The 13,952-nt window shown below is 42.0% G+C and overlaps 1 protein-coding gene across 1 annotated transcript; it reads left to right on the top strand.

Moving 5' to 3' along the window:
• The first annotated feature begins 12,338 nt into the window (after nucleotides 1-12,338).
• LOC146811684 (taste receptor type 2 member 9-like) lies at nucleotides 12,339-13,193 on the top strand. The gene has a single exon (XM_085615095.1). It carries the CDS (start codon nucleotides 12,339-12,341, stop codon nucleotides 13,191-13,193), a length of 855 nt encoding a protein of 284 aa, XP_085471221.1.
• The last annotated feature ends 759 nt before the right edge of the window (nucleotides 13,194-13,952 follow it).

Here is a 13,952-nt window from a genome sequence, read left to right on the forward strand (position 1 = left end):
GGCCACCAGCCACATGGACACTCACAAATCACAAACAAGCAGGGGGCCTGGGAAACACCAGGAGCTGACAAAAGGCCTATAAAAGCCAGTTAAAGGATGCATGCTAAAGCACACTGCTCTGCCTTTTTAATGCAACAAAATGCAAATACGAACATTCACAGGCCCCAAAAAGGTCTGCAGGGGGCATGCATTGCACATCAACACACACCAGACACACACAACAAAAGCATGTCTTTAAGACAACCAACATCAGAAAGCCCACCCCAAAAAAACACACTTCCCCAACTCAATCCAATGCCATCCATGCCCTAAATGATGTCTAAATTCAACAGACCACACAGAAAACACGATTAATAAAGCTGTGGCCACCTGCTTTGATCCTACTGGATGAAAGCAGGCCTGTTGGCAGACAAGGCCAGTCAAACTTGCAGGCCTAGGCTTCAAAATGGCCACCAGCCACACGGCCAGGCCCAACAACATCAGAAAGCCCACCCCAAAAAACACACTTCCCCAACTCACTCCAATGCCATCCATGCCCTAAATGATGTCTAAATTCAACAGACCACACAGAAAACACTTGATTATTAAAGCTGTGGCTACCTGCTCTGATCCTACTGGATGAAAGCAGGCCTGTTGGCAGACAAGGCCAGGCAAGCTTGCAGGCCTAGGCTTCAAAATGGCCACCAGCCACATGGCCAGGCCCAACAACATCAGAAAGCCCACCCCAAAAAAACACACTTCCCCAACTCAATCCAATGCCATCCAAGCCCTAAATGATGTCTAAATTCAACAGACCACACAGAAAACACTTGATTAATAAAACTGTGGCTACCTGCTCTCATCCTACTGGATGAAAGCAGGCCTGTTGGCAGACAAGGCCAGGCAAGCTTGCAGGCCTAGGCTTCAAAATGGCCACCAGCCACATGGCCAGGCCCAACAACATCAGAAAGCCCACCCCAAAAAAACACACTTCCCCAACTCACTCCAATGCCATCCATGCCCTAAATGATGTCTAAATTCAACAGACCACACAGAAAACACTTGATTAATAAAGCTGTGGGTACCTGCTCTGATCCTACTGGATGAAAGCAGGCCTGTTGGCAGACAAGGCCAGGCAAGCTTGTAGACCTAGGCTTCAAAATGGCCACCAGCCACATGGCCAGGCCCAACAACATCAGAAAGCCCACCCCAAAAAAACACACTTCCCCAACTCAATCCAATGCCATCCAAGCCCTAAATGATGTCTAAATTCAACAGACCACACAGAAAACACTTGATTGATAAAGCTGTGGCTACCTGCTCTGATCCTACTGGATGAAAGCAGGCCTGTTGGCAGACAAGGCCAGGCAAACTTGCAGGCCTAGGCTTCAAAATGGCCACCAGCCACATGGCCAGACCCAGCAACATCAGAAAGCCCACCCCAAAAAAACACATTTCCCAACTAATTCCAATGCCATCCAGGCCCTAAATGATGCTTGAAAATGAAATACATTAAAAAAACACCAAAGGAACAGTTGCTTCATCATGCACACACCCATGAGGCCATGACTAGCTCGGGCCTACTACTGACTACTACTACCCACAACATTTTTAAAAAAAGGAATGATGATAGTTACCAAAAATAAATTGTAGTTACAACAACTGCAATGCCCCCAATCAAACAGACACAACAACCACTTACTTGTAAAATGTCCAAATAAAAAATCCTCAAATCCAATTGCAATGATGCAGCAGACAAAAAGAGTGATCTTTCCAGCTCAAAATCCAAAGGCAGAATGAGCAGGAGATGGTCAAAGCACTGGGAGGAGCCTGCTGGACAGGAACACGAAGTTGGAAATTCTGTGGCACTTCCTCCCTCTCCCCACCTTTTCAAAAAAGTACTCCTTGCACAAAAAAGACAGCCAAATGTCAATCTGAGGAGTTGTTTTCATCCAAAATCATCATTTGCAGAAGGTTTCATGCTGCTAGAGCTGATATTCTTCTCCAAATTGAAAATTTTACATGATCGAGTTCTCGAGCTTCACATTACTTCCGCCGGATATCCATGGCGTGTCCAAAATTACTTGATCGCATTCTCTCGGTCCCTGTCGCGTTGGATAAGACGTGTTCGGGGTGTCTTTCTCCTTTTCGCGGTCGATTCGACGTGCCCGCGTCCTCACTCTCTCGGTGGAGAATGACGTGTTCGAGATCTCAATCTTCTCATACTCTCGCGGTGCATGATCGCGAGAAGAAAGACGTGATCGCGCGACAAATGACGTGATCGCGTGACAAATGACGTTAATGCGGGCGCGAACTGTCGCGAGACAGTGCAAAATGGCTGCCAACAATCCAACATCTCGTGGAGAATGCGACTGTGTCGGGAATACTTGTCGGCGAATGCGAGGATTCAGGTAAGGCGATCGCACGCACACGAGAATGTATTTTTTTACAGTGCGAGCAAGAAACAAATTACCGCTAGGATGCGGATTGCGGAAATTTTGACATTTTCACGCTTTCCGCGGAACGCGAAAATGCCAAATTATCGCAATTTCCGCGAGCGGAACGGAATTTTCGCCCAGGCCTATTTTTTACTTTGATTCTATCAAGAAGGTATTCAGATATGTCACACATTTGCCATAAATTCTGAATGTTAGCACTCTAGGTGCTCATTAGATCACTGCAGTAAAGCTACTGCTCACTACGGAAGTCTGCTGCTGGTATTGAATGTGCATGTTTCAGTCTGCATGTCAGAATTTTTTAATGAAATAGAAGAGGATTTGAGAAGTCACTCAAAATGTGCCCTAATTTTTCTTTCTTCAACACTAATCATAATTTATATGGCAAAATGAACCCCCTCATTGTGTTCCTTTTTAAATTAAATGTTTTAAGTGTTACCAGTTTATTCCAATCAAGATGGCTTCAGGTGTGCCATACTTTTGTCATAAGTAAAACAGTAAGCGCACTAGTTGTTCTTAAGAACACTCTGGGACATTCTGTCATTGGGTTATACTTGGGCTACATCTGGGTGATATTTGTGCTGCATTTGGGCTCTTTTGTCTCTGGTGGCCATCTTGGGAGACTTCTTTGTTATGAAGTTTCCTAATTTCCTCATTTACTGCAGTCTCCTCAGTAGGAAATACTTTCAGTTTTTTACTTTGGTTCCATCAAGAAGGCATTCAGATGTGTCACACATTTGCCATGAATTCTGAATGTTAGCACTCTAGTTGCTCATTAGATCACTGTAGTAAAGCTACTGCTCATCAGGGAAGTCTGCTGCTGGTATTAAAAGTGAATGTTTCATTCTGCATGTCAGAATCTTTTAATAAAATAGAAGAGGATTTGAGAAGTCAAAATGTTCCCTAATTTTTCTTTCTGCAGCACTAATCATAATTTCTATGGCAAAATGAACCCCCTCATTTTGTGCCTTTGCAAATTAAATGTTTTAAGTGTTACCACTTTATTCCAATCAAGATGGCTTCTGGTGTGTCATACTTTTGTCATAAGTAAGACTGTTAGCACTCTAGTTGTTCTTTAGAACACTCTGGGACATTCTTTAATTGGGCTATACTTGGGCTACATCTGGGTGATATTTGTGCTACATTTGGGCTCTTTTTTCTCTGGTGGCCATCTTGGGAGACTTATTTGTTATGAAGTTTCCTAATTTCCTCATTTACTACTGTCTCCTCAGTAGGAACTACTTTCAGTTTTTTACTTGATTCCATCAAGAAGGCATTCAGATGTGTCACACATTTGCCATAAATTCAGAATGTTAGCACTCTAGTTGCTCATTAGATCTCTGTAGTAAAGCTACTGCTCACCAGGGAAGTCTGCTGCTGGTATTGAAAGTGCATGTTTCAGTCTGCATGTCAGAATATTTTAATGAAATAGAGGAGGATTTGAGACGTCACTCAAAATGTGCCCTAATTTTTCTTTCTGCAGCACTAATCATACTTTCTATGGCAAAATGAACCCCCTCATTTTGTTCCTTTTTAAATTAAATGCTTTAAGAGTTACCACTTTATTCCAATCAAAATGGCTTCAGGTGTGCAATACGTTTGTCATAAGTAGGACTGTTAGCGCTCTAGTTGTTCTTTAGAACACTCTGGGAAGCTGCAGTAGAACACAAAGGAATCAACTGACAGTCTCTGCCCTTGTTGGATGTATATGTCTTACTGAGAATGTCAGACTTCATTCTCACATGACTGAGAAAGATAATGTAAATTTACAGAAAATATGCTCTCAGTTTAGCTTATAGATCACCTGCCAAACATCTGTGGGAAAAGCATGAGAAAATAGTTTTCTCTCAAAGATGATTCATGATATCCCAGCAGAAGGCTTTTTCACATGGTAAAATCACCTTAGAACACACCACAATTCCTAAAATGGGTATGGTACCATCAACAAATGATGTATAATGTAACTAAAGTCTTAAAACCTTCTATTAACTGCACTGCTTTTTAATGAGGTGCTATCATGTATATTGGTCCCAAGATGGCTGCCAACACTTCTTGGATGAAGTGCTGACAGCCAATCAGATCTCACGATGAGATTTGTGGTTAGGCTCCGCCCAAATATAATATATATGTGATTTTACTTTTGATTTTCTCAGGAACTACTGAACGGATTTACACCATTTAACCAAAAGGCACGACTCTGAACCAAGGGCTACCTCTTTGCCAAATTTGGTGTAATTCCGTTCAGCAGTTCGGGCTGTAGCTGCGATTAAAGGTTCCTATGGAAAATTGCATGGGGAAAACACGTTTTGGGACCCCCTTTTTAGTCGGCCCCCACTTGACGAATCACCCCGAGACTTTCAGGATAGGAGCGGACCGGAGCGCCCCATCAGTTTTGAGAATAGAATGTTGCGGAGTTCCTATGGATAATAGGTCCTAACTATAACTACCTACTGGCGACCGCCAGTTGGTAATAAATATATATATATATGCAGCATAACAGACCATAAAGGGCAGGAGGGACGGATCAGGGGCATTACAATGGAACCGACAAGCCAGGAGGGAGGGAATAGGGGTCTGCACATGGAAACAGAGGGCTGGGGGCAAGGGGGCAGGGCAGGAGCAGCAAGATGACCATGGAGGTCAGGCAGGATGGGCACTAGAAACAAGACACACCATGGAGAGCAACAGTGAGACTATGATGGCATACACACAGACAATGGAGGGAAGGTGGGAGGGGGTCAGGAGCAGCTAGCTGACCACACAGGGAAGGTGGGAGGGGCCATGGCAGCACAGAAGACCATGCATGGCAAGCGGGAGGGTTAGTGGCAGCACAATGGCTATGATGGGCAAGAAGGAGGGTGCAGGGGCATGCACAAAGGACCATGGAGGATAGAAGGGAGGGTCAGGACCTGGGCACAGACAAGAGAGTTCAGGGGAAGGGGCCTCACAACAGACCGCGCGGGGCAGGCAGGAGGAGCAGTTGCAGCACAACAGACCAGGGAGGGCAGAAGGGTGTGGCAGTAAAATGGACCATGGAGGACAGGAGGAAGGGGATAGGGGCATGGCATGTGGACAGGCAGGGTGGAGGTTGCAGGGACAGGTTACAGTCATCTGACAATGCTAGGCAGGTGGTAGGGGAGTGGCAGCTCAACAGAACTCTCAGAGTAGATAGGAGTGGCAGGTCCATGGAACATGGTGGTCAAAAAGGATGGAGCAGGGGCATGCACAAAGACATCGGAGGGCAGGGGGAAGGAGAATAGGGGCAGCAAGCAAAGCACAGAGGCTAAGCAGGAGGTCAATGATGGGCCATAGAATTGGGCAATGGAGGGCAGGATGAGTGGACTGGTACATCATGCTAAATGCAGGGCAGTGGCAGCACATCAGACCATGCATGGCAGAAGGGAGGAGGCTAGTCCATGGATTCAGACAACAGAGGATAGGGAGGAGGTGGATGGGGCAGCAAGCTAACTGTTCATAGAAGGTGGGTATTAGGAACTTTATTGTTTTTAAAATGTGTGTCTGTGTGAACTACTTAAAATATGAACAAATATGCAGCATAATCTCACTTTTATTCAGGAAGAAGAGGACGTTTGGGACTGTGACTCCGGGCTCACTTGGCAGAAACATCCCCTGACCCTCCAACCCCCATCGCAAAATGTAATGCCCGTGAAAAGGGTAGGTGGACGCAGTGTTATATAGAACATAGTCCTGAGAGCACGATTGAAAATGAAAACTAGATATAGTATATGGTATAAACTATGCACCAAAAAGTGTGATATAAGATGAACCGGGGCGTGAAATATAATATGCAATACATTGTGCGCAATGACAGATTCATTGGAGAGCGCGAGATAGCACAGGCACTAGCGCTTGCTATGTGATATGCGCCTTGGAGTGTAATATGCACAGGGCAGTGTTGTGTAACCTAAGTAGTCTCTAAAGTTGTAATATAAAATATGTGCTGGGTAGTGTAACATTGCATATGCACTGTAATGGATCCCAGATTGTAATATGTATGGCATAGCGCTGTGCTTTATAACATAGGCATCGAGCAAGGCACGTTAGATGGGGCAATATAACCCGTGCGAAGGCAAGTGTGGCATGACATATTCACGGGGTGGTGTTACAGTGTACATGGGCTAGAGAGTGTCATAGCATACGCACTAGCTGGTGGAATACCACACAGAGGTGTGTGGCACTCGGCGGGCACTGGTGGGTGTAACACAGCATTGGGCTCAGCCAGGAGCACGCTGTGACTCTCAAGTGAGGTTTGTCTCCTTTCCAGAGAGTAAAATAAAAAGTATTACACATCCGGCGGTGGATGTGTGTTTTATTAACCGTGAGGGGGTTTCTTGCATAGTTTGGTCGAATTTTTGTCGAATCCCCTTTGAATGGCTTGGTGTGCATGTGTATTAAATGTGCCCGTCAATAGCTACCCATGTTTGTATAAATAAACGACAAGGGTGTCTACTTGGAGAGTACCCACCAGCGGGGGCGCCGCGATTAGGCATGGTAGGGTGTCAGACATGTCAGAGCTTCACTAGCGGTGTGAAAACATTCTACGTGGATTCATTGTATGCATAGTCGCCTTTTAATGAATATCACGCAAATCGTCATGGTGATAGGTACATACGGTTTGTCCAGCATGTCCTAGGTGTTTCAATAAATATATATTTTAAAAAAAAAATAAGAAACAAAGGCTGGCCCTGGGGGATGGGGTCCCCGGGGCCATAAGTGGCCTGAGGAAGGGGGCAAAACAGCCCCCCTCCTAAAGAATAAAAAAATTTAAAAAAGGCCATGACCTGGGGGTTGGGGTCCCCGGGGCCGATTAAGGCCTTGGGAGGGCCAAATTAATTTTTTTCAACAAAAAAAATTAGGGTGCAGGCCCTGGGGGATGGAGTCCCCAGGGCTAATAAATTAGAAAAAGAAAGGGGGCCACACAGCCCTCCTTCTTAAAAATAAATAAATAAAAGACCGGCATCACGCCGGAGGCCACGCCCCCTCCTTGCAGCACTCTGCAAACGCGCCCCCTGGCCAGTTGTAAGTTGAGAAATTAATTCCCCTTCAATACTGAGGGTCCATGAGAGCCAACTAGCCCAACAGGTATCTCCAGTATGCGCCAGGGAGCTGCGTTGCAGACAGGTGTTCTGAGGCCATGCCCCTTTTTACACCTCCATGCAACGCAGCTCTGTGGCGCTTACTGGAGGTACCTAGTGGGCTAGTTTGACCCTAGGGACCCTTAGGATTCATGGGGACTTAATCTCTCAACTCAGAACGCCCACAGGCCCTGTGGTGCGTTTTTAAGTTGGGAAAATAATTCCCTTTCAATCCTGAGGGGCCCTGGGGTCCAACTAGCCCACCAGGTGCTTCCAGTAAGCACCACTGCTCTGCGTTGCAGAGAGGTGGTGCAGGCCGTGCCACTTTTTACACCTCTCTGCAACGCAGCTCTGTGGCGCTTACTGGAGGTACCTAGTGGTCTAGTTGGACCCTAGGGACCCTCAGGATTCAAGGGGACTTAATCTCTCAACTTAAAACGGCTACAGGGCGTGTTTACACAGTGGGGAAGGGAGGGGACGGGGCATGAGGTGACGTGTTCAAACACGCCCTGTGGTGCGTTTTAAGAGGTAGTTTTAATCCCCTGCCCTATTATATACTAGGGGCTTACAGAGGAGGTCATGCTAATCACAGGGGGACCCCAACACATAGTGTGCCCTAGTGTATGTCGTGTTTTCACTGTATTCTGAGTGTCTTTTAACATAGCACTGGCTCTAGGACTGGTTAGTCAGACTCAGTTACCACCAGTATCCGTCTGAAAAAGTTGAGGGTACAGGATGATTTTGCAACAAGGCTGGTTTCTGCTCTTCTGTTTGTTCTTTCTGCACGTTATACTTCTTCCTGCACTTTTCTTCGTCTTTGAGGACTTCTGTTGCTTCTTTCTGCATTTCTTTTTTTCTTTCTGTGCGTTTTTCCTCCTTTCTTCACATGTCCTATCTCTGTAGACATATCTAGAAATTAGCATTTAAAAAACCTTTGAAATTCACTGAAAAAAACATAGATTTCAGGCATGTTATAGCTAGGAATTAGCATTTAAAAAACCTTAGAAATTCACTGAAAAAACCATAGGTTTCAGGGGCGTTATAGTTAGCTGGACTTTTCACTCGTACAAAACCATAGAAATTCCCCCGTTATAGTTAGTTCAACTAACTATAACTCGCTCGCCCGCAATGCACTGCTGATGACGTCACATATTACATCACTCATGACATGGTCAGTGACATCACTCATGACATCACTGATGACATCTCCCCCTAATATAACCTTTGATACACACATTCAAAAATAGAAATTAAAATTTTCAAAACAATGGACATACCAATACCAGTTACAACAACCTATTCAGTAATTGTAAGATCCACATCCACATCCACTCATTCACCAACAGTCCTATACAGTCACTCATACATGTACTCACTCATCATATGTACTCATACACCTATACATCCTGTTACACAACGCCACTCATCCGTAAAGTTACTCACACACATAGTCACTCATGCTAATAAAGAATCAAACCAAACATCCGTTTACCTGCATATACAGTTATACACACACCACCACACTTACTTCTACAGAAACTTACACATACTTAGTCTTTTTACCAATCACTTATAGAAACACATACTTATTCATACAGGAACTCTTTCAATCTCTCACTCTCACATATACTCACTTATATACACCAATAGTCACATATACTAGTTTAAAACATATGTAGTTACTCAAAGAGACACTATAGAGACAGTCATTCACTCACTAACACACCCATGCACACACTCATCCACCCATACAGTCCTGCACACATGCTGTCTTCAACACATACAAACAGTGAGTCACTCATTCATGCACCTATGCACTACGTAATACCCCCACCGAACCATACAGACATCAGACACTTATACTGATACTCAAAAAACCAACTAATAACCTATATAGACACTCATGTAGCTACTCACCAACCCATGCAGCCACTTATAGACAAAGTGAGAGACTGATACAGATATTTACATATTTAAACATTACTCACTAAGCCATGTATTCACTAAGATACACTTAATCAGTCAGTTATACAATCAATTTTTCAAAAACAAATCATCCATTTAGACACTTATATACCCATTTATTCTTCCATCGACCTTGAGATATACATATATAAAACATATGTAATTTTCAGAAAAACACACATTCACTGGATGATGTCATCAGTGATGTCATCAGTGATGTCATTTGAGATGTCATCAGTGATGTCATGAGTGATGTCACTGACCATGTCATGAGTGATGTAATATGTGACGTCATCAGCAGTGCATTGCGTGCGCGCGAGTTATAGTTAGCTGAACTAACTATAACGGGGGAATTTCTATGGATTGTACGAGTGAAAAGTCCAGCTAACTATAACGCCCCTGAAACCTATGGTTTTTTCAGTGAATATAGATATATATATATCTATATATAGATATCCAGAAAAGAGTTGCCCTGCTGTGTGAACACACCGGTAGTGGGACATAAATTATTCACACCATGCTGACTCCGTCCAAAGTTCATTTATTGATAACATCATCCTAACGCGTTTCAAGGCCTTCTGGCCTCTTCGTCAGAGGATTTCAGTGCAGAAAACCGAGGAAGCTGCTGCTATGATACTTAAGCGCATGCACAAAATATTTCACAGGTGTGTGTCTTTATATATACATATATCATACATACATGCACAACAAAACCAAAAAAAATAACAATTAAATAAGGAGGAACATATTAATTAATGTATATATTAAATAAAATATAAAAAAGTGAAAACACCAAAAACACATTTACAAAAAATACTATAAACATTAAAATTAATTTAAAAATATGAACAAATAATATAAAATTAAAAAAACAATGACGTCTATAAAATTAATTTAACCAATATTAAAAAAATTGGGGTTAAAGAATATTAAATATACTATTCCCACTCTGGTTTATGCAACAGAACAAGTGTTGGACTTTAGAGGGTTTAGACTTCAGAGAAGTTAGATTTCCCATTCCTACTCGGGTCTAAGCAACAGTACGAAAAGTGTTGGATTACAGATGGGTGAAATTTACTATTCCCACTCCAAACAACAGAACAGTAGGGAAAGTGTTCAACATCAAAGGGGTTACATTTACTATTCTCACTCCAAACAGGGCAACAGTAGGGAATGCGTTGGATTTTGGAGGGGTAAAATGTAGTATTCCCACTGCAGTCGGTGCAACAATAGGGAAAGTGTTGGACTTTGGAGTGGTAAAATGTACTATTCCCACTTCAGTCTGTGAAACAATAGGAAAGTATTGGATTTCAGAGGGGTGAAAGTTACTATTACTACTGCAGTGTAAGCAACAGTAGAGAAAATAATTAACTTCAAACACATTGCATATATAAGTAACCTCATGATTGCAGAAAACGTAGTAAAGTCTTAATAAAAAAATATGAATGAACTTAAAATATATATGTATTAAAAAACTAAAAACAATCAATTATCAAAATTACTATTCAATACAAAATTAAAAATCATTAAATAAATAGTTGGTTTTTTAAATATGAATTAAATTAACTTCCTACCCTGTACCCTTACAAACCTAGCAGCCTACAGTAAAAACATAACTATTCCATAACTTGCATATTTAAAATAAAGTAAATAAGTAATGAACAATTAATAAGTAATTGTTAATTAATTATTACCTAACATCCCACCCTATCCCCCTAGAAACCCAACAACCCACTGCAATACTATTAAGAAGTATTAAGAAATTCTAATACCTTAAAATCACAAGCTATATTTTAAAAACAAAGTATAACATTTATGTAAACAATAATAACACATACAACCAATATATCAACTAAAACACATACAAATATATTTTTTAAAACTATATTTTAACCACTATATTAGTGAAAATTATATTAAAAACATCGATATTATTTACAACAATATTACCTCAAAACTGATATTCTTGTCAACACTATTTGTGCATCACGATATTTGTGTTTCACAATATTTAATTTCTGCCTCTCGATATTTTTAAATTGATATTTTGTTCGAAAATCAGCTGCACATGGTTAACCTTGGAAGGCCACATGATCACATCAATGTAACCCAGCTGATTTGTTTGCTCTGGATCTTTACAAAAGAAGCCACAGGCCTGTGGCCAAGACCAGACCTAAAAAACCATGTATGGGGGGTGTTTGTATCTCCTCTAGATACTGAAACAAATACAGGCTTTGAGATGGGTGTGGCTCTATTTATTTGTATTGTAATGGATTTAATTGTACTGAAACTGTGAGGACTGTTAGGAAACTAGTGAAAGTCTGCCTGGATTGTGTGGACATACCTCATTCTGTAAGGACTGTGATGACAAAAAGGCTAGGTAGTAAAACAATTTTGTAGTTTTTGTTGCATTATTATTCAGCTTTCATGACATAGTCTTAATGCACTTAAGGTGCCATTTCTGTTCTTTTTAGTGATCCTAAAATAGTTCTGAACAGAGAAAAGTACATATTACAATGCATATTTGTAGCACCGGGAGCCAAATAATGAAGCTTTATCTTGAGGGCTTAAAAACACAAAAATATGAAACCTGTATGATTTGCATCTGTTTAGAAACATGGTCCAGAGCAATTATGAAAATGATCCAAAGTAATTTAAACCTTGTGCTTCTGCGGGTTTCCAGTAGTCTATGAAAAGTATCACTGCTCAAGAAACACACACAGCACACCTGGGAGAAGAAGCATTACCATCTCAGAATTCTTCGAGGCACCAGCAAAGAGAAGAACTGAAAATGGTGACTCTAATAAATATGGTTTATTTGATTGTCGTATCAGTACTGAGCATGATTGCGATACTCGCCTGTGCATTCGTTGTTGCTGTAATTCTCATGGACTGGGCTCGTGGCCGAAGCCTGAACACCCGGGACCTCATTCTAATAGCACTGGGGATCTCAGGTGCTTGTTTTCAGTGTACACTGATAGTAGATGCGTGCATTTCAAGAGTATTGATGGATGTGGATGATTTAGGTCACAGCTATGTAGTTTTACTTCAACTTCAAATGTGGACTGGTAGCTCCAGTGCCTGGCTCACCGCCTGTCTCTGCATCTTCTACTGTGTGAAGATCGTGGACTTCAACCATCGGCTCTTCATCTGGTTGAAGCTGAAGATCTCTACGGTGGTGCTCTGGCTGCAGCTTTGGTCAGTGCTGGAGCCCCTGGTCCTAAGTGTTCCTATGTACTGGGATTCTTATAGCGATTTCAATGATAATTCAACACTGGGCCTGAAGTGTAATTCCACAGCCTCCAGTGAAAAAGTGAAATTCCATATATCCTACATGTCTGTAGCTGAACCTCTTGGATTCTGCATTCCTCTTCTTCTTGGTGTTGTCTCTATCACACCCATCTTGCCATCTCTGTATAGACATACCCGGCGGATGAAGGAGAATGCATCGGGGTTCAGTGAACCCCGATTGGGGGCTCACATTAGTGCAGCAAGGATGCTGGCCGCCCTCCTGCTGATCTACCTCATCGTGATTCTGACAAACGTTTTACATGTGCTATTGCCTTCTGCGCTGTCAATCATAGTTTCTGATGTCTCCATCGCATGGATCACCCCTGCAGAGTCCATCATCCTGATCCTGGGGAACACCAGACTGAAGCAGGTGTTGTGGAAGCTCCTCTCCCCTTGTAAACAGTGAAAATCTCCTCAAGGGAAGGCGTTCAATAGCCTTGGGCTCTTTCAGACTTCGAAATCCTCTTCAAACAAGACTCACCATCACATAAGGAGACTTTTTTTGTTTATGTTTTCTATAACGTGATAGTGATTTTATTAAAAATGGTGCTCACTGCAAAGAGGTCACATAAAAATTGGCATTGTTCAGAATGCTACTTTAAATTGCATCATGATTTACATACCTGAATTTAAAGATTCAGTTGGAATATGTATGCTTTCGTTTTAGATAACATATATTATACAGCATATTATTGATAAAAGGAAATAAATATAACGAAGAACATATAGGTTAAAGTAATTTAAGAAATGCTAATACTTTTGAACTTTAACATTTCCAACTCTTGATTGGCATTTCCCTTTTAAAATCCAAACGTGGTGAGGCTCAATGTGATTTTATCGAACACAGCAACATATTATGCCTTTTCATCAGTATATTCAGACGTCTTTGGCCCTTAGCGCGTTGGTCGGATTATGGCACTAGATATCTGCAGAGCTAAAAAAAACAAAAAACTGGAGATTATCAAATGAAACACAATACCACTTAAACAAGCCCCATAACAAACAACAGCCAGTCCACAAAGAGCCAAATATATGCCTAAATCAGAAATCCAATATAAACAACAGATTTGGAAATATGTTTAATGTTACTGGAAAACTGTTCCATAATGCTGCATTAATGCACAACATGCATTTCCCGCATTAAGTTAAGATATGATTGACCTGT

Source organism: Triturus cristatus, chromosome 7 (genome assembly GCF_964204655.1).
Source record: "Triturus cristatus chromosome 7, aTriCri1.1, whole genome shotgun sequence".
Lineage (NCBI taxonomy): Eukaryota > Metazoa > Chordata > Amphibia > Caudata > Salamandridae > Triturus > Triturus cristatus.

Coding starts and splice junctions, on each gene's coding strand:
- LOC146811684 (XM_085615095.1), top strand. CDS start 12,339: ATGATTGCGATACTCGCCTGTGCATTCGTTGTTGCTGTAATTCTCATG.